Source organism: Oryzias latipes, chromosome 9 (genome assembly GCF_053564925.1).
Source record: "Oryzias latipes strain Hd-rR chromosome 9, Olatipes_Hd-rR_3.1".
Lineage (NCBI taxonomy): Eukaryota > Metazoa > Chordata > Actinopteri > Beloniformes > Adrianichthyidae > Oryzias > Oryzias latipes.
This window is the reverse complement of record NC_136245.1, coordinates 5,600,608-5,621,341: the sequence shown is the minus strand read 5'-3', so window position 1 is coordinate 5,621,341 and position 20,734 is coordinate 5,600,608. Positions and strand designations below refer to the sequence as shown.

At 39.2% G+C, this 20,734-nt stretch overlaps 1 protein-coding gene across 1 annotated transcript in view; it reads right to left on the bottom strand.

Annotated features, from left to right (window-relative positions):
• The window catches only part of LOC101155697 (nuclear receptor subfamily 6 group A member 1-A), a 119,489-nt gene that overhangs the window by 93,094 nt on the left and 5,661 nt on the right, over window positions 1–20,734 (bottom strand). Inside the window, exon 2 of the mRNA XM_023958750.2 lies at window positions 1,235–1,282. Within this exon, the coding sequence (XP_023814518.1) occupies window positions 1,235–1,282 (48 nt within the window). The remainder of the gene's footprint in view (window positions 1–1,234; window positions 1,283–20,734) is intronic.

The following is a 20,734-nucleotide window of genomic DNA, read 5'->3' as shown; positions in this document are numbered from 1 at the left end:
TGAAATCCGCAGAACATTTTCTGTGATTGCTCAGCATTTCAGCACATCGAGGCAAGCTTTTATTTTTTAGGCTTACCTGTTTTGGTTTTTCTTTTCAAGTACATCATTTTCTTCTGCTCATTTTCAGTGCTCTGTGGCGGAACGAGAATCCAAAAGCTGCTTTTGTTGAATGTATAGCTCCCTCTTGTGACCGTGCAAATAATTGCATTGATAAAAGGCCATAAACTTGCCACTAGATGGAGCTCTTCAGTATAATATCAGACATGAGTGGAGCGAGGAGAGTTAATACAACATGAAAGTTTCAGGATGTGAGAGCGGCCGGCCGGCCGGCAGTGATTCAGCAGGCCGTCTAACAATCAAAGGGACGGCGGTTCGATCCCCGCTCCCCCAAGTCAACTATCTTTGCGTCTTTAAGCAAGACACTTCACTGGTGTGTGAATGTGCATGAATGTCCAGGGCAGCTGTGGCTACATCAGTAGATCCCATCACCAAGTATGAATGAGGAGTGAATGAATAATGGACACATTGTGAGCACTTTGAGCGTCTGGAAAAGCGCAGATAAAACCATTATTCATAATAATCCCACAGGAAAATGAAGTGATTTTTTTAAAATATGTGCAGCACTCCCTTTTTTTAAATTTAAAAATGCAAAAAAATGTGTGTGCTCAAAAAGTCAATTTGCATTTGAAACAGAAAAATGCACTTGGAACTTTAAAATATTTGCAATCAAAACAATTTTCCCTCAAGAGAAATTCTCTCAAAAGGCATTACAAAAGTACCACAAAAGCCAGCCAACCACAGACAAGGAAATGAAGGTTGATGTTGATTGGTCAGACATTCTTCCAAATGTGCACAAGCCTGATCCTGTCTTGGAGCTGATTGGAAGGATTTCTGATTAATCAGCATCACCCTTCATGTCTATGTCTGTGATTGGCTGGCTTTTGCCGCACATTTGCGCGGCTCTGTTTCGAGTGCAGAAGAAAGAGAATTTCTCCCAAGTGAAAATTGCTTTGATTGCGCATATTTTTAAGTTCCAAGAGTAAAATTGATTTGTTTTCACATCTTTGAGTTTCAAGTGCATTTTTCTGTTTGAAGTGATAAGCAACGCAAAATGTTTACAGTTTTACGCTCAAAACAGGAATAACAAAAAAAAAAAAAAAAAAAAAAAATCACTCCATACGGGAAAGGTAAAAACGATGAAGATCAAGAGGAGGAAGGGTATTTGTAAACTCACCCATGCTGCTGTTGTGTTCAGACTCAAGGGGGTGGTCACTGCAAAAACCTGAGAAGCAACAAAAGAAGGAAATCATTAGATTATATTCACAAAAAGTAGTAGCAAAGTGAGACAAATTTATACCAAACAACAACAATTATGGAAAAGCTTTAAAGACATTTCAGGGAATTTATTGGAAATACTTCCATTAACAGATATCTAGATTATTTTGTGTTGTAATTGATACTTTGAACTTCATGTGATTGGAGTTTTCTATTCAAGACATTGAGCATGAATTTTAAAATACAGACATTTATTCAAAGATAAACAGATGAATGCGTCTGTTGAGGCTCTCGTGGCCGACGACTTTAGCTCCATCTTTCTAACAAAGTGGTTGCAGTAAAAACATGTTAGCCAATAACATGACAACACAACTGACAAGGAGGTGAGAAACAACACTGCAGTACATGCATTAAAGTAGTACCGTAGTTCTTTAAGAAAAGATGGGCATGTCTTTAATACCACGTCCCTCCTCATTTAAAAGAAATTCTGATGATTATGAGTTAAACTTGGAAAGTGAAAATAAAGAAGTTGCAGATGAATGTGTGACAATAAAAAGTTTTACAAAAATGTTTGTAAAAGTAGAATTCTGTCTTCACTTTTACAGAACAGCCTGATGTGAGTTTCTCAAGAAGCAGCTAAAGATTAATTCGGAGCGCCACGTTCGCCGCTCCATGACCTGTAGTCACACCGGCAGGACACAAGCCGTCTGAAATCTGTACGGAGCGCACAGGTGACCCGCACAAAATATCGAGGCAGAGCCTGTAGAGTCAAAATGCACATTTTGTTTTCTACTGGCGTGCTTCGGCCGACACAGCAGCGTTTGGCCATCATTTGAACTGAAAGCTATTTGGCATGAAGCGAGACTGCACGTCTTCATCCAATCAGCGATGTCCCATAGTACCTACCTTTTCCAGTTTCTCATTGCGTTTAGGTTTTCTCAATGTGCTTTTGGTTTCTGGAATTGTGTTTTGTTTTCTAAAATGTTATGCTGCTTTTTAAATATTGTTTAGCTTTTTTAATCGTCGTGATCAGAGCCACAATACAGTTCTAGATTACACCATTTCAAAATCTGAAATGACAGTAAAGAAAAACAATAGGCATCAGTGAACCTCCAAAACCAGCCATAAGTTATACAGACATCTGATGGATCATATTGTAAAGCTGTAGTGTATCTGCAGATATTCCTTACCCTGCTGACCTGAAGCTCTTTATTTAACAGGACTCACTCAGAAAAGTAATTAAAAAACCAAACGTGTGCTCTGCTCTGAAAGAAAAACACCAACTTGTGGGGAGAAACTTGGGCCACAACACGTAGATCTATATTTTGAGACTTCATCAGGACAAAAAATGTTATATCCCAATGTACTATGTGGTTGTTATTAGGGTTGTGCCAATGGACGATATCATCGTCCATCGTGATGGGTGACTGACATCCCGATGGAGAGACCACCATCGTGATGCCACGCCCCCGCCACGTTGCGCGTCGACACCATAAGCCGCGGTTACATGTGCAAAATATCTTGATGGGATCAATGGTCGGATTAGAATCCAACCGTGTACATGGGCCCAGAAAAATGTTTTCAGAATATAAAAACGTTCACTAAAGTCACACTTTCCGTCCGAATAAATCATTCGCACATGCGCAGTAGGGTTTGAAAACCGGAAGGATATAAATCCCGCCGAGCGGCTTTTTTTTTCAAACTTTATTGAATGTAACAATTCAATACAAAACAATGTTAAACAGCGCCGAGCGGCTATATACATTGACATGCCAGCTCGGTAAAATACGAGATGATCTTCTAAACGTGCTTTTAATAATGTTACGGTTATTATGAGACACCTGTTCGCTCATCATTTGAATTTTAATCCGTGTGGTCAGTGCTTTTTCTGAACGAAGCCAGGATTAGCAGTATGCTAACACGGGCTAACAACATTAGCTTTGGGTGGTGCTGCTTGCTGGCTGCACGTAAACATGTAAGAATAACATCAGCCTTTATTTAGTCGGGACACGACTGGAAACACAAATCCGCGTGATTTTGAATGTTTTCTAAGGACTGAGCGACATTTCTGCTTTGAAGCTCAAACCGCTGTGTGTGCTGACTATCCGAGCTGTGCTCAGACACACACTTTTAGACCCGGTTCTGAGTTCGGTTGCTTGTACCCCTAGAGCTGCGGGACGGATCGCAGTCTTAAATCTCCCACACATACCGCTCATGTACCCCCCCCCTTCCCCTCAAACACAAAGCTGTAAGTCCGCGCTCCGCCGGTCCACTTCACTAGTGAAGTGCGGGAGCGGACTACTTCTTTTCTATTTTGTTTGTTACTTTTTTTGTTAAAGTCACTTCCCTCAGTTTATACTGGATCATCGCGGATTAGTCATTAGTTGGGAAATAAAATGAAAAAAGCAAAAAAACGAATAGCAGTTATATAAGAACGAAAAATGTAAAAATACCCCCCCCCCCCCCCCCCCCCGACGATGTCATCGTCCATCCCGATGGTTGACAGCAAACATCGTCAACGGCCAATTTAAGGGACATCGCCCAACCCTAGTTGTTATGATGCACTGTGGCTAACTTTGAACATTCACCACTTCATAATACACTAAAGCTCATCTTCTATCTGAAGGTATGGACTTCAATGGTTTTGGCATGGAAAACATGCTAAAAAGGACACGTGATAATTCTAGTCTCGTTTCACTAAACAAATGGAATCCATGAATAAGAAAGACGCGTCTTGTCCGCCTTCCTCCAAATATCCCACAATCCCTGTGGGTCCTCTGGACAGCTTTAAAGACCACGTCCCATGAAAATGGTGTTTTGTAACATGTTCTAGCATTTGTCTCATGAGCATGACAACCATTTAAAGACACACAAACTAAATACATAAATAAACCCTAAAACATACAGGCAGTCAGTGAACAAAAACAAATTATGTACTTCCTTGTAGTCATTTAAGAAAAAGTTTGACTTGTGTCCAATGAAAACTTTAGAATCTAAAATGGAAAAGGTTGCAATTTTGTAAATACGCCTGGCAGTACTACTATTTTTTTAAATATATATAACATAACCCAAACACAACAAAAAATAGACAACTAATTTAAAAATATAAAAATCTGTAAAAAATAAAATAAAATGAAAAAGTTATTTGATGAAAAAAGGTATCTAAATAAAAGTCTCCAAACGTTTTGAAGCTGCTTGGAAAACAGAAAATTCCAACAACTAAGCTGGACTATACAGTCCATCTGAGCAGTGGACCACACAGAATGATGTATCATCTGTCTCTTCTAACCCCAGAACAATCTGTTTGCTTCATATTGGTTACCTCTCTTAGCATATCAACTTTATTTTATAGAGACTATTTTCCCCATTCCGCCTCAGCCGGGCCATCTGTGCGGCCACCAAGTGACCGCGTCTCGCTTACAAGAAGCTGGGCGAGCTCCATTACTCATGTCCCCTCAGAGGCGGAGCGTTTGCTGCTGATGTATCAAATCCCTCACCCCAGCCGGCTCCCCCGATCCGTGTCAGCATAGCTTCCTGCTATCAACAGCTGTAGACCCCTGACCCGACACACGTCGCCTGCCCCCCCTTGCCCCCCTCCACGGTAAACACCAGCATATGTTCTCCCTGGAGCATACACCAACACACACGTGCCCCAGTCAATCTCCCCCGAAGACACAGTCCACGGGCTCGTAACACGGATGAAACAAGCGCACGTTTTAGCAAGCACCTGCCACCAATGACCGCATCACTTTTCTGCACAGTCCAACGCAGAAGAGCCGTTTCCTTGACCGGAGCCCTGAGCCAGATGGAAAAAAAGGAGTTTCTCTACATTTGCCACCGCAACCGTCCAGATGCACAGAGGCTTTCAGGAAGTACTGGAGGACGGAGTGATAAAACACCCGTTATTAGGCAATGGACAATAAGAAATATCTATAAAGTACTGGTAAAGGCTCCTAAAAGTTCTGAGTAAAAATGTTGTCAAATAAATCTGTCCAATTGCTTACAGGCATCTCTCTGTTGGGCTTGACGTCAACCTAAAGACTAGGGCTGCACGATATAAGGAAAACTAGCGAAATGCGATATTAGTGATCAATAGTGCGAGGACAATATATAACTTGTGATAAATAAACAAATAGCAAAAAAAAAAACCTTTCCGTTTCTCTGCAAATGTTTAATTTTAAATAAGAGTCAAAATACCTTAAATTATTCTCCAAACAACCCTCTTCTAATTAGGAGGCCAACATTTACCGATTGGTCAACAACGTAAAGAGCTCTTTCTGATTGGTGAAAAGCATAAAGAGACTATTCGATTTGTTAAATACTTAAAGCTGCCATAAGATTGTTTTAGGACATTTAAGATTTACCATTTACTGCAATTTTCGCCGACTTTTGCGATATGTATATTGCACAGCTTGAAATTGCGATAACGATATATTTGCGATTGATTGTGCAGGCCTGCTAAAGAGGAAGCAAAACTGCTTGCAAACAAGCCTAATGGGACTGAAGCTACGATCACACTGCGCATATGTTGCGCATTCAAAAATGTGCTGTACCCGGGTCCTGGATTAAAAAAAGTGGCACTCGACGCCCATCTATGCGTCACTACCAAATCCGTGTTCCTTATTGGTCAAAGTTCAACCTGGTTTAACTTTCCCCCTGTTCAGTGGATGCGTTTTTTATATGTTGAACCCACATAGCTTACATAGATTTCAAACTTTACATTCATTAAATAAAAAGTTAAAAAACCAAAGGAAATCATATTTTGAAAGATCCACATGAAAGATCCTGTGTCGGCAGAAATCCTCTGCCCTCCCCTCCACTGCTCTGTGATCAAGACATTTCTGAGATCCTAGTTAAGCGCCGTTTCAGGCAGAGCCTTCTGTGACTGCAAGTCACCAACGGTGGAGAAAAATGGAGTCCTCCAGTGTGTGGTCTCCATCTCTAATCCTCATGACAGCTTATTGACCACTAGTGCCTGGGGCTGGGATGGTTTTTAGAAACGGCCAATGCAGCCTGAGCTCGCTTCTCTGTAGACCATTGTGTGTTGACCAAGAAAGGCTGCATCTTTAACCTTTCACCTTTAAAGCCCCTGAACCTTCGGCTCAATCAGCTTACCATCAAGACCATCTTCAGTCCCCTCTGCCCCCCTCCTTGTGACTTAGAACACGCTATGCATGTTCAATAGGGCATTTAGCATTAGCATGTTCAATACTGTAACAGTACGTCATCTCTAGAACATCAGCGTGAACAAATTTCTGCGTGAATGCAATCGGGCTGGAGTACTCCATATATAATCCACCTTTGCTTAAAAAATCCAAGTCATCCAGTGAAGTAAAGTTTGTCTTTTTTGCAGGAAAAGCTTTGGTTTGTTTCAAATGTAAAATTTCGTATTTGTGATGAAAGTTTCACCTCTGTTCAGTTTGTTGTGTGAAAAGTAGTTTCACAATCAATCAGTTGGATAGTAGGACTATAAATCAATTCATTGATTAGGTCGATTAATCATTACACCCCTAGTTTTGATCAGATATTTGAAAAATAACTTAAGTCAAATAATCTAATTACTTAATTAATCAAATAAAGTCACAAACTTAGTAATCAAAAATCTAATTGATTCAGTATTTTGGCAGAGATGATCAGTTCTAGAATGCAAAGTAAACGGTAAACAAATCAAAGTATTGCATTCTCTCACACCTATAAATCTTGCAATATTTTTTTTATTTGTTAGTAGTATTATGTATTAGTATTATACATAATCGAAATATGAGCAGACAGCAGTAATAACCACATTATGGAATTAAATAGGAGTTAAAGAACTACAGTCTAAAGCTTACCTAAAGAAAGGACAGCATTTTATCAAAAAAGAGATTTTATTGAGACTCATACCTACCTGACAGGTAAGACCATGAGGCCTTAGTGTTAGTTTTCCTACCTCTGCTAGAGGTTATGAGGCTACAATAATGTCCCGTTAGACCTTAACCTGGCACTTTCGGCATGCTTAAGGGACTCCAAGCCCCGTGCTTCCTCAGACCTGCACGACTCCATCCCCGGTTATGCTCTCCTGACCTAGATGACTGGGGTTCCGCATGGTCGGCGTAGGGCAACAAACCTGTTATCTGAGAAGGCTGGCCTCAGCTTTCTAACCCAGGCTACCCAGTTCCAGCTTCACCACTTGCTTCAACCTCATGACAGCGCAGACATGTGGAGAGACGAATCAGTACCAAGAATGAACACGGCATGTGTGTGAGATCATATGGTCTCTAGCATTCACAAAGTCTACCTGCAGGTTATTTTTTGACCCAGTGAAACTCTGCTATCTGCATCCCTGCAAGTAAATTCTGCAGTGACCCGTTTGAAATCCATCTTTGCGCAAGATTTCTTCTACTAAATCCCACTTTTTCTGCAGTTTTCAAATTTTGCTTGCGCAGAAAAACACTTTCTCCAAATATTTGGGTCAGTTTTTTCTTAGTGATCACATTTATTTTTTAATTTAATTGTAATAATTTGATTTTTACACTTTACAACTTTATTGGAGACCCAACAGCAAAGCACAGCTTTAGGATGCTTTAACTCTGTACTTTATGATACATAAAACTAATGGGGTATCACACTGCAAAAACAGCCACTCAAGTCAAAAGTTCTTAAAATTTAAAAAAGGTTTATTTATGCAAATAAATAAATAACAACCATTCTACCATCTTATTTATACTTCAAGAAAAAAAATCGAGTCACTAAGGTATGCTTCTTTTAAATTAAAAGGATTTACTATTAAACTTTTGGCATGGAAGTAAGCCTCTGCCTATTTCCCATCATCCCTTGCTGGCATACAACATTAGCAACATTAGTGGTGCAACAATTTAGCTGTACAGTTTGAAGCCAAATGCTAGCTCTGACGAGGAAAACAAAGACGTCAAGGGATCCATTTGTCTGCAAGTGGATCGCACGTTGTACGCCCTGAGCACACTTTCAACTTATTTAGTAAAGTTTCATTACAACTTTTAGGAAAAATGGCTGCAACTTCTAGCTTTTTGGTGTCTCAATTATTAGAATAAAATGCATGAAAGATCATTTTCTCTTTTTACATTTTTGTTAAAAGAAAACTGTGCTCTTTTTTTTTTTTTTAACTTGTGGAACGAATACATTTGTCAAGAAGAAAAAGCAAGAAAAAAAAGTACCTTGGCTCAGAAAAATAAAGCTCTAACAAATGCTTTGTCCCTTTTGATCAAGACATTGTACTACAGACACCGTTTCAGGTAGGGCTGCACGATATGAGGAAAACTCGCAATATTCGATATTAGAGATTAATATTGCGATAACGGTATAATTTGCGGTATAAAAACAAATAACAAAATAACCAAAAACTTCATTCCCATTTCATTGCAACAGTTTAAAAATTATACTCCAAATGACCCTCGTCGACATAGGAGACAAACATCTAACATAATAGGCCTCCATCCAATTGGTCAACAACGTTAAGGCGTCCATCGGACTGGTCAAATGTATAAAGGGATTTATTCGATTTGTTAAATGCTTCAAGCTGCCATAAGGTTGTTATAACACAATTAAGGTTTAGGATTTATTGCGATATTCGCTGTCTTTTGCGATATGCATATTGCAGAGCTGGATATTGCGATAACGATAAATTTGCGGTATATTGTGCAGGCCTAGTTTCAGGTGTTTTTTAACTGTGACGCCAAATGATTTAAACAGGTAAAAATATAAGAAGAACCTCGACCTCTACAATGTAAAGTAGATCCACAATAACCCCACCCACCACCCAGGACGTTCCACATTCACCCGTCTCCCCTCTGGTAGACTCGGATTCTTAAGAAGTCGGACCAACAGGCTAAGGAAAAGCTTCTTTCCTATGACCAAGAGGAGACTCATTGAGGAGTCATGAGACCCCCACCCCCCAAATGTTCCTGACAAAAAGAGAAGCTACGAAACAAAATCTGTTATATTCAAATATGACAACAATAAAGTCATTTTATATAGCACATTTCCAGCTTATGTTGGATAAAATCTAGAGGTTTGTTCCAGTGTGTAATCATTTGAACTGCTGTGGTCTGGAGAAAACACCTGAGATACAAATATTTACACACACATAAATAACTACCAGGAAGCATTAGTCAGACTATTTAACATCTTTTAAAAGTCCCTCAGTTTCATTCTGAAAATGTTAGCAACACTACAGCTGCCTCAAATCGGAACGATCAACACTCATCGGAAAAGTCGGGTAGAATGAGAATCACTACCCCCTGATTATTTATATCCAGCGACCCAAATTTAAATATTTAAACAATAAATAAGAAAATTGAAATTTGTTCAAGCTAAGCTCTCCTTTCTGCCCGGATGGTGCAGCATTTGCAAAAACAAACAATGTACCAATATAAATTTCTGTTTCAAACAATGTTTTCTCAAGATCATATAAAAATGCAAGTGGTTGTTGTAGTCTTAATGTTTGGATAATATCTTGCAGGTTAATCATAATGACATAATGCATGGAATCAAACGTTTACAATTGGATGTCAGTTTCCGTTTTGCCATTAGGGAGACATACTGTACCATAAGTGTGCTGAAACCACAACTCACCTATTATTCAATTCAATTCAACTTTATTTGTAGAGCCCAAATTCACAACAACAGTCATCTCAATGGGCTTCTCATCGGTAATTGTAAAGTTGTAAATAGTAAAGTATTATCAAGGAGTCGTCTGGTTGAGATGGACCTGGCTGGAGATAAGATGGCGCCTGACATTATTGGCCAGAAGCAGAAATCCTACAGCTGACCCCAACCATAACCCAAAAGTGTTAAGAATTTGTAAAACAGCTTTTAAAAAAGCTTAAAACGGGAAAAACTGTAACTGCTAGGGTCACCAGTTAAAATAAAGATATTTTCTAGAAATTCTAATTCTGGTCATTGATGTCTATAACCAGGTCCTCTCAGTCTAGTGTGAAGAAGAGTTGGAGGCAGTGTGGGATCAGTAGTAACATTCTTAAAAGACCGAAAGTCGTCGTTTGAGGAGAAAATAGACTAAACAGCAATGGACAGAATGATTGACTGATAATTGACTGAAATTTGACCAAGTTCGATGGGCATTGCATCAGTTATGGAGTTATGGAGCAGATAGAGGCTGAAACAGGATTTCCTTACAGTTGTAGGCTAAGCAACGCAGCGCTTAATCCCTCGTTCAGACAGATGAGAGGCAGCAGAACCTACAGACACATTATTGTTTTCACGACGCAGCAGCAGGGCATCCTGCAACCTGTTCATGTTAGGAGGTCAGAGCAGAGAGACTTTTTTTTTTTTTTACCCCTTGGGCAGCACTCAATTCTACAACGTTGCCCCCCCCCCCCCTCCCCTATCAGCAGAGACACCCATGCATGACAGAAGAGTCTCAGTTTGCTGTAGATAGTCTTGAAGGAGCAGATGGGGTTGTAATCAAGTGGAGAGGGGAGATGCTGCTGCTGTTGTGTGACCACCTGGCTGTGGGGGGCATGGGGAGGGCCGCTGGATCGCTACATTTACATAACAGAAAAAAAGTGGACTCAATTAAGAATGATTAAATAGTTTTACAATATTTCAGCTATTTCAAGTAGAATTAATACCGGTTTAAAAAGTTCGAATTAAGGTGTGGAATTCAACTCTTATTTTTTCCTTTGCTTTATGGACAACAGCTTATCCCGTCAGACCAGGCTCAACCTAAATGAGAAGAAACGGTGTCAATAGAAGAGAAATGATCTAACGGAAGAGTCAAAAACGACATCCAGCATAAAACACCAAAAGCACTGAGCAGATTCACTTCTTTTCAACGCAGTGCAAATTAAGAAATGTAAAACTCTACTCGAAGTCCAAAACATGACATCTAAACATGTTTATGAAAAAATAGAGTAAAATAATTCATAGAAAAAAGTGATTTGCAATTCAGCTTTAGGTCTAAGCTGAAGACTGTCTGCCAGCATTAGCCGGTGGATATTAAATCTGACGGATTGTGATGGAACTCTGTGGCTGCCTTCACGGGCAGCATAGCAGTCATCCTCTGACCTCAACACACGACCCTTGACCTTGTTGTGTAACACAACACGCCACATTGTCCACTGCATCCTCGACATTGCCTCAAACCCACAGAGCGAGCAGCTTCCTGTGGAGCGGTCTCTCCCATTCAAGTTCATGCGGCTCGCTCCACACCGAGTCGTCGCCGAGTCGTCGCCGAGTCATCACAGAGTCGTCGCCGAGCGCACATCATCACTTCCATCAACATACACAGTTACTAAGACCAGAGGGAATAATTTTACCAAAGGCTAAAAATCAAAGTGTCCCACAGGATTACCTTTAAAGATCTTCATATTAAAGTAAACCACAAAATGACTTTTAAAATAAGAAATGGAAATATCAATGTAATTCTGCATTATTACACACAAACGTATATTGAAAATTATATTTAGACAACTTTTAAGGGTTGCTGAGGTGTAGAGATCAGCCAAATGAGCATGTCCCAACTAACTAAAGCTGTTTTTTTATTGAATATAAACACATAGCAACCACTAACTGTACGATTTTTTATGTAATCATGGCTTTCAACTTTCACCTAAAGAAAAGTAATAAGGAAGAAATATATGAATTATTTATAAAATGGCAACATTTGATCACGTCTTTCATTTTTCAACCCCAGAACAGCTTCTCAATCCTCCCCTTTTATTAATAATGGTTTAGTCCAACTTCTTCAGCACCCAGGAAGTGACATAACCCCAATTATGGGGTTAAATCATTGGTACAGGGCTGAAGGTAGAACTTCAGAATCAATACAATATAAAAAAAAAATAAAATGTGCTCAAAAGAAGTTGTACAAGCAGGTGATTACCAAGGAAATGGAAGAATTTGTTTCAACATACAGAGATCAGACTGTACATGGTGGAACTTAAAACAAACTAAGTCACAAATTAATTTCTAATAATTTGGGGTATTTTATGCCTAATGTGGGAAAAAAAAATTTCTTATAGGTTCCAATACTCCTTTGTCAGAAACACAATTTTTTGTGGAATATTTTAAAAGAACCAGAGAATTCAGAGAATGACTCTAAAGTGGTTTTCTAAAGGAGCTCAGTTAGTACAAAAAATGGTAAAAAGAAAAATTTATAATAAAAATAAAAACATCAGGTCAATACTTCAAAATACATCTAAATGTCCTCGTTTCCTAATGTTCCATCAAAAATACACAGAGAGGGTTCCTAAAAAACAAAGCAACACGAACACACACAATAACAAAACAAAAAATAGGAAAGGTAAATGTGATTCATTTAAAGAACTTTTGTTGGATTTCTAATATTTAACACAAGTTCAAAAACAGAAAGAAACTCGGCAAATTGAAGTTTGTCTTGAATATCACAAAGCCTTTTTTTATCCTATAAGGCAGGAAAAAAACTAACAATTTCTGTATCCCAAAAAAATTACAAAAGTAGTAAAAATTTAAAGAACTTTTTGATAAAAATCCAAAACTGTAGGGACAGTGTTATTTTCGTTGTATGCTTCATTTTTGAGTCTACGAACATAGAGCTGATGTGCCTTACCAAAAAGCTCCAGTTTGGTCTCATCTGTCCAAAGGACATTTTCCCAGAAGCTTTGTGGCTTGTCAACATGCATTTTTGCAAATTCCAGTCTTACTTTTTTATGATTTCCTTTCAACAGTGGTGTTCTCCTTGGTCGTCTCCCATGAAGTCCACTCTGGCTCAAACAATGATGAATGGTGCGATCTGACACTGATGTACCTTGATCTAGGAGTTCCCCTTTAATGTCTTTGGAGGTTGTTCTGGGCTCTTTGGATACAGTTCCAACTATTCGTCTCCTCAATTTGTCATCTATGTTCCTCTTCCTCTTCGTCCAGGGAGGTTGGCTACTGTCCGTGGGTCTTAAACTTCTGAATACTATGTGCCACTGTATTCACAGGAACTTCAAGCTGCTTAGAGATGGTTTAATAGCCTTTACCTTTACGATGTTTGTCTATAATTTTGTTTCTAATGTCCTGGGACAATTCTCTCCTTCGCTTTCTGTTCTCCATATTCAGTGTGGTTCACACCTTCTTACCGAACAGCAAAGTGACTATTTGATTCCCTTTATATAGGCAGACTGACTGATTATGGGTTTGAAAACAGCTGTCATGTCAATGAAAGGACATACCTGAGTTCATCATGACCCCCTGGGCAATTAGTTCTCAGTCTTTTATGGAGGTACCATCGTTTTTGTCCAGCCCTATTTCATTAGTTTGTTTTTTTAAATCATTCTGTTAATCAACAACTCAAAAGTAATGGCTGATTTTGATTAATTTTCAATACATTTTCATTTATTGTTACTTTTGAACATTTCAAGTCATTTCAGTGAGCATTGTGGACTTTCTTTAACTGAAGGGTACCAACAATTTTGTCCACCACTGTATATGAACTGGATGGATCAGATGAAAAGTAAGCTGAAAAAAACAAAAGTCATGTCCTGATTTTTGTGGTGCACAGCATTAATTACTGTAGTTAAATATTAAATTATATTGATCACTGGATTTCTAGAGCCTCAAACAACAGAGGGCATTTTCTATTGTGTACTCATCAGTGTGTGGAGTGAACAGCTAATCAACATCGCGGGTCAGGTCAGGGTCACGCCGTGGTCAAAGGGGGGAGGGGGGGCCCTATCAATGCCACTTGACACGCTCAAAGGAGCAACTTCCCTTTCATCATGCCAGGGGTCAGAGTTTTACAGCCTAACAGTGCTGAGCAGAGTCGGGCCCACAGCAGCCATCTGAAAATAATCATCTCCCAAACCAAGCAAAGACGGTCCACCGGGCGAGACCGGGCTCCCAGCATGCACCTCTGCCACGCTGAGGAAAGGAAGCAGAAGCTGAAGGTAGAAGGCTCTGCAGACCCTCCTCTGCATATACGCTGTAACGCCCATCATCCAGCAGACTTGTTCATAAACCCATTGTGTTTGAGCATGCTGTACGTCACTGACATCAGGACTAAATGTCCCCCCTACTGGCCACATCACATAGAAACTTTTGGGAACTTTTACAGTGAAACAGAACGCACAGGAATTCCCCTGCAAAAGAAAGGAATACATTTCAAACACCTTAAAAATTACAAAACAAGAGAAATTAGAAAACAAAAGTAAATATTAATTACTTAAACGGTTAGTGCCAATCTGTGCAAAATATGAGGTGGAGGTGTAAACAAAAATGACAAACCTTTCTTTTCTTTTTATTTTGCTGCTATAAATGGCTGCAAAACGCATACAAAAAAATTCCTATTTTGACGAAGAAATATTTTAGATACTTAGTTTCTATAAAGATTGATATTTTAGAAACTCATCCATGTTCATGGATGGTCAGAGTATGAATGTCCATCCACTTAGCGGCTCCCATCGGTTCCATGGCAGAATAACACAAACGGAGCAGTTTCATCCTCTGACTCACTTCAAACTGGAACTGGTCTCCATCCAAGCCTCAGCTCTCTTTGGTTGTTTTATGTCCTGCAACCCATGAGAACCCATGGTGACACGAGTGTCACAAAAACATCAGAAATGTGTTCTTTGGTCCACTTGTTCTGTGGTATATCCCACCTTATTTTCATTTAATAACAAATGGATTTGGGCTCTTTTGGGTTAAGAAAAAAAACAAATATTCAGTACATTTCTTCAATGCGTAAAACATGGCTTTGTCTGTTCTCAGATGTGTTTGGTGCACCTTTAAATTCTCACTGTGATCATCTTTTGATCTACTGTTGAGGTGTTCGCAGTGGCCTTTTATTTATGATTAAGCCGTTTTTCCGTTGGAAAAAAAAACTGTCATTTTCCATGAAATAGTTTCTGCAGAGCGGCAGGAGATAATTAGAAATTCAGCTCTGAGTTGTGGATTGGCCCATTGGTGTAGAGTAGTTTGTATGCAACTACTTTTTCATCTGCTCCTGATTCACCACAGTTTGAATAAAGAAATATTCATAAATGCAATTTTGATGTTAATTTTCTTTATACATGTCCCCCCTAATGAGAAAATTGCCACAAGAACCTGTTAAAACACCAAAAACTCCTTTTTTTTAATTGGAGTCTGTCTTTAAGCTCAACATGAATGGAATTTGAAATAAAGATTTTAAAAATTGGAGCCTAAATTCAACCCCTTTTGGTTGGAACACTGGAGTGACATACGGTCCTAAGCACTGCAAGCACTGTTTTTTTTTCTCAAGAACGAAAAGATCTCAGCCTGTCACCTGCTTTTTGTAAACTCCACCAAATGCATTCTTTAGATGTGGTACTTCACAGGAAGACCATCTCTTCCCCTGATACCAAATTCACTGCTTTACAGCCATCTATAAACTCATCCACCACTCAAATCCTAACTCTAATTAAAGACATTTATGGCCTCTAGCTAGGATGTGTGATGAATATCACAGAGGACTTACACAGGCAAAGCCTTCTGATCTGGTATCCTTTCGCAACATGAATCCACCCCCTTACAGTTGTACTAATAAACCCCCGCAGAATATGGTTAGTGCTGCTCCATCCCTCGTCTTCTTGTGCCGTAGGTCATTTATGGCCCTTCAAGCTTGCCCTGGGATGGAGCCACAGAGCTCAGAATGCACAGTGCCGTCCCCGTTCCACAGCTCATGGATCAAGTGTAGGTTGTAAATTCTTTTCTGGGTTACGTTGAGGTCAACAGAGAGCAGGGCCATTAATGCTTCAAGAGCAACATCCCACTGACCCTGGTCACTGTTCCCATAGCACTCGCCCGTCACCTCCCCCATATAACCGTCACGGCGCACACAGGAGCACAAACAGGGGTCCCAAAAAGATCCAACTGACTGCAAGGTTTTTGAAATAAAAACTGAGCTGCTTTTTTTTTTTAAAAGGTAAATTCTGATGGTACAAAAGCTGATGGAGTAACAGCTCTGATCTATTCAAAATCATCACCTTGAGTTATCAAAGAATTCCTTCCTATCCATCGTCTCCAGGCTGCAATACAGTATCTGCCCACCAGAAAATGTAAACAGGTCCAGAACGATCCAATTGATCTTGGCAACTTTTAAAATGTTTTAATTGTAATTCATTTTAAGGGTTCCTGTAATTAATTGGATACCAAACTTTTAATATGAAAAGTAGTTTACTTTAAAAAAATAAAGATAATTTTGTTTGCTTCAGTATCCAAACTACAATTAAAACGTGTGATTTTCTTAGCAATAAGATGGTAACATTTAATAATCTTTTTTGTGTTCAGTAACTAGAACTGACAAGTGTTTTTTCTTAAAACAGGGAACAGCCCATGTTCAGTGAAGAGTGACCCTGTTTGAGTGACCTTAAACAGATTCACCAAAAATAAATACAATATAGCTTCCTTAGATGGAAATGTTTAGTCTGGCCACATTTTACTAAAATTAAACATTTGAATGATAAAGTACATGTTTGATGCATATATGAAAAAGAGTTCTCTTGAGTGTAAGGCTTTCAGTTTAATTTAAGTTTGATATACGGCGGTCCCTCACTATAGTACGGCTCACCTTTTGCAGTCTCGCAGTTTTGCGTTTCATTATTGCAATTTTGCAAGTTTTTTTGTTTTTTTAAAACAGTCAATTGTGTTTTGCATCTTGATTGGCTGTCAACCTCCTCCATGCCGTGTCGGCTGGACAGAATACCTTCAGTTTGCCAAATCCACATAAATATTCAACCACTATTTGATCTGTAGTTTCATTCTATAATAGGATTTATTTTTCAATGAATGTTTGAACTTTTAAAGTTTAACTAAAAGAGAAAAGTCTGATAATGTTGATGAGCCTCAGAAAATAAAGTCTGTACAGGTTTTACAGCCTAAAATCATGTATAAATATTGTAAAAAATTAAATTAAATTAAATAGATGACTACTGTGAAAATGTTGCAGATTGCAGGTTATTTTTAGAATGAAACTCCCACAGTAAACAGATGAACACTTAGCCTGAAATTTCTCTGAGGGGTCAATGGGAAGTTCTTTGATGGAACGTTCTACATTTCTTTTGTTTTTTTACAAACTGTATTATTATTTTGTATTATTTCGCAATATTGATCACTAATATTGCACATCGCAAGTTTTCCTCATATCGTGCAGCCCTACTCTTGAGTGTTGGCATAGCAGTAAGCCTCTACTAATATCCCAGCATCCCTTTGTTTGCACTCTCTCCCGCTAGCTTACAGCTCCTAACACCCCCAAGATAACATTAGCGGTGTAACAAATATTGCGAGCAATTTTGGAGCTATACAGCCGTACAGTTTTGATCCAGATTCCAGCACGAATGAGGAAAACAAAAATGTTTGTGGATCTGTTTGTCTCCAAGTGGATGCATCAGAATGGAGCGGAGCAGGGAGACTTTGGCTCGCCCATTTCAGTTCTAATTAAATTTAAGTATCTGCTCCTGATCCATCACGATTTAAATAGAGAAATACTCAAAATGCACATTTTAATCCTACATTTTTGATAGATTTCCATCATGAGAAATATGCTACAGGAACATGCTAAAAACAATAAAAGTATGATTTTTATTGGAGTGGGTCTTCAATGAATTCACCAGAACTCCATATATGGTAGTAGATTTTTCCACTAGATAGGATTCTTTTGTTTTTTTAATACAAGAGAAACTGATTTAGGTGAGGAAGATAAACAACTTTTAATAACACTTGTGCATTAACATTTCGTTTGGCCACATTTCTGTTTTTGACTCCGTAAAGAGAAGACATTAAAAATAAAGAGAAGTGAATGAATTGGCTGAGAAAGCAGTTTGAGGCGCTAGGAAATGTTTATGGTTTAAATGCTATATTTGCTTTTTTCACTGACATGATGTGAATCATAATTGATTGTTTTTCTATGAATTTCAGTGCAGATGTTAGAAAAGACAGAAAAACAGAGATCCTTGTGAAGCAAATGATTAAGCCAAAATCTAGCCATTTCCTGATAATGTGGTAAACTATATGGAAGCCTTTGGGGGGCTGCGGGGGTGTTTTCTAAAATGATCTCTGGTGCGTTCATGTCCAAGAGAGAGGCTCGACCCGTTTCCCTACTCAGATGCACTAAAGCCCACAGTGTAAAGCACTGAGTTTATTGCAAAGACGGTGGGAAAACGAAGGCTGGCAGGAGAACATTTTTGGCTGGTTCTAATACACGAGGACTTGAAACAGTGGAAAAAGCTCAATGCATCTAGAACACACGTCATGCTGCGATAACTGCACTGCTCAAGGGTCTCCTCTCTCTTTCAGCAGCAGGCAGCAGCAAATGGACAGCAATTGAAGAACAAAAAGTGACCCTGGAATACTGCTGTTAAAGGCAGTGTGCTTGAAAATGAGGCTGTGCTTGTGGACAGGAGAACCTGAGTTACCCGTCTTAAGCCCTGCTTAGAGCCTCAAGGAAAGATGCTATACAACCACGTCGTTTAACAAAACACTTGATTCTATGAAAAGATATCTAAACAGAATATGCAGTCTTGAAATGAAGAAAAACTAGAAAACAACAAAAATCCAAACTCAAACTAACATGGAACTGTTTGAAAAAGTAATTATGGCCCGCAGCACTCACAGAGTGCAAGGACCATATTGTAACTGCTACGAGGGTCGAACACTCAAAAAGGTCCAAAACGTCAAAAAAACGCATCAAAACGCCAAAAAATGGGGTCAAAAGTCGCCCAAAGCACACAACGACACGACAATTGTGTAACGCAACAAAAATAGACACACACACGCACAACACCCCCGCACAAACCACAAATTTGTAGTTGCAAAAATGACGTCAAAAACACAAAAAAGCCCCAAAAAGCCCTCAAAGGACGGGTTTAAAGCCAAAAAGACATGCCCAGCCTATAGTAAAAGACAGGCCGCATTGAAATAAATAGGAAATCCTAACCGCAAAAACTTCTATATTGTTTCTGCTTCGTTTATTATTATTCCCGTTTCTAACGGATCCGTTGATCGCAAATTTGACCCCCGCCACATACCCGAAAACTCACCAAAATTGGAACACACCTAGGATAAATTGAAAATGAATTTTCGGCAAAGAGAACGCCACCCCCCCGAAGTCGATGACATCACAGCGAGCGATCCCGTCAAAAAAATGAATGGGCCGAAAATTGCTTATGGGGCCAGTAAAAAAAAATTCAAATTAGAGCAACGAAACCAAAACACGCGTATTGGAGATATCCCAAAGAAGTTATGAAATCATTATGGGATGGCCACACGACCTACGGCTTGGCAGCCATTTTGTGGCGAACTCAGAGAAATGGCGATTTTCGTGTTTTTTGACAATATGGGAAAACAACACTTTTGTTCAAGCGATTTTCACGAAATCGGACACACATGCCACTAGCACGATTCTACAATAACCAAAGAAGTTTCGTTGACATTTGACCTTGGCAAGGGGCGGCCATCTTGAATTTTCATAAAAAAGCACTTTTAGTAACGGATACAAACGAAAACTCGTCCTAGGGATTTTTATCGATCTTTTTGAAACTTCTCGGGCATCAATGGCAAGCTACTGTGGACAAAATGTTGGAATTAGAAGTTGTAGAATTTGAAACGCGTGCGCGTGGCAAATTCGCAACCGTCGCCATTTTAGCTAGCTCGCACATATTTTATCGGAATAGCCTGAAACTGAAATATGCTATACCCTGGCCCACACTGAACAAAACGATGTCACATACGACAAAATCGATAAAGGAATGTGGCCGTGGTAAACAAAAAAGGATCGCAAAAAAAAGTGCTGACTCGGCAAAAAAAAAAAATTCGGATTTTATTTTTAAGAATCGGTTAACGAAATCCAGATAACTTTGTCGGGTATATCCAAACAAAGTTTTGAAATCATTACGTGATGGCGACACGACCTACCGTTTGGCGGCCATTTTGTGCCAAAATCTGCAATTTTGCGTTTTTCGCGATTTTACACAATATAGAAAAATGAACTTTTTTTCGAGCGATTTCGACGAAATTTGACTCGCATGTCCCTAGCGTAAGTGTTCAATCACCTTTGGAGTTTCGTCGACCTTTGACCTCGGGAAAAGGCGGCCATCTTGAATTTTCTATAAAAAACACCTTTACCACCGGATTCAAACTTAAACTTGTCGTTGGAATTTTCATCAATCGTCTCGAAACTTTTTGGGCATCAATGGCAAGCTACTGTGGAAAAAATGTTGGAATTAGAAGTTGTAGATTTTGAACGGCGTGTGCGTGACAAGCTAGCAAAGTGGCGCACTGTTATAACTCTCATGCATTTCAATACAATAGAGTGAAAATTGAATGCATGCATTCATGCCTGAAACAGATTACATTGAAAAACACTGGATATGGACATATAAGGAATGTGGGCGTGGTTAGCATAAAACCACTGTTGCTAGGACGACAAAAAGTTTACTTTTACCGATTTGTCCGAAACTGACGTCAATCTGTTCGTCCTCCCGAGGGGACCAAAACATAAAATGGTTGC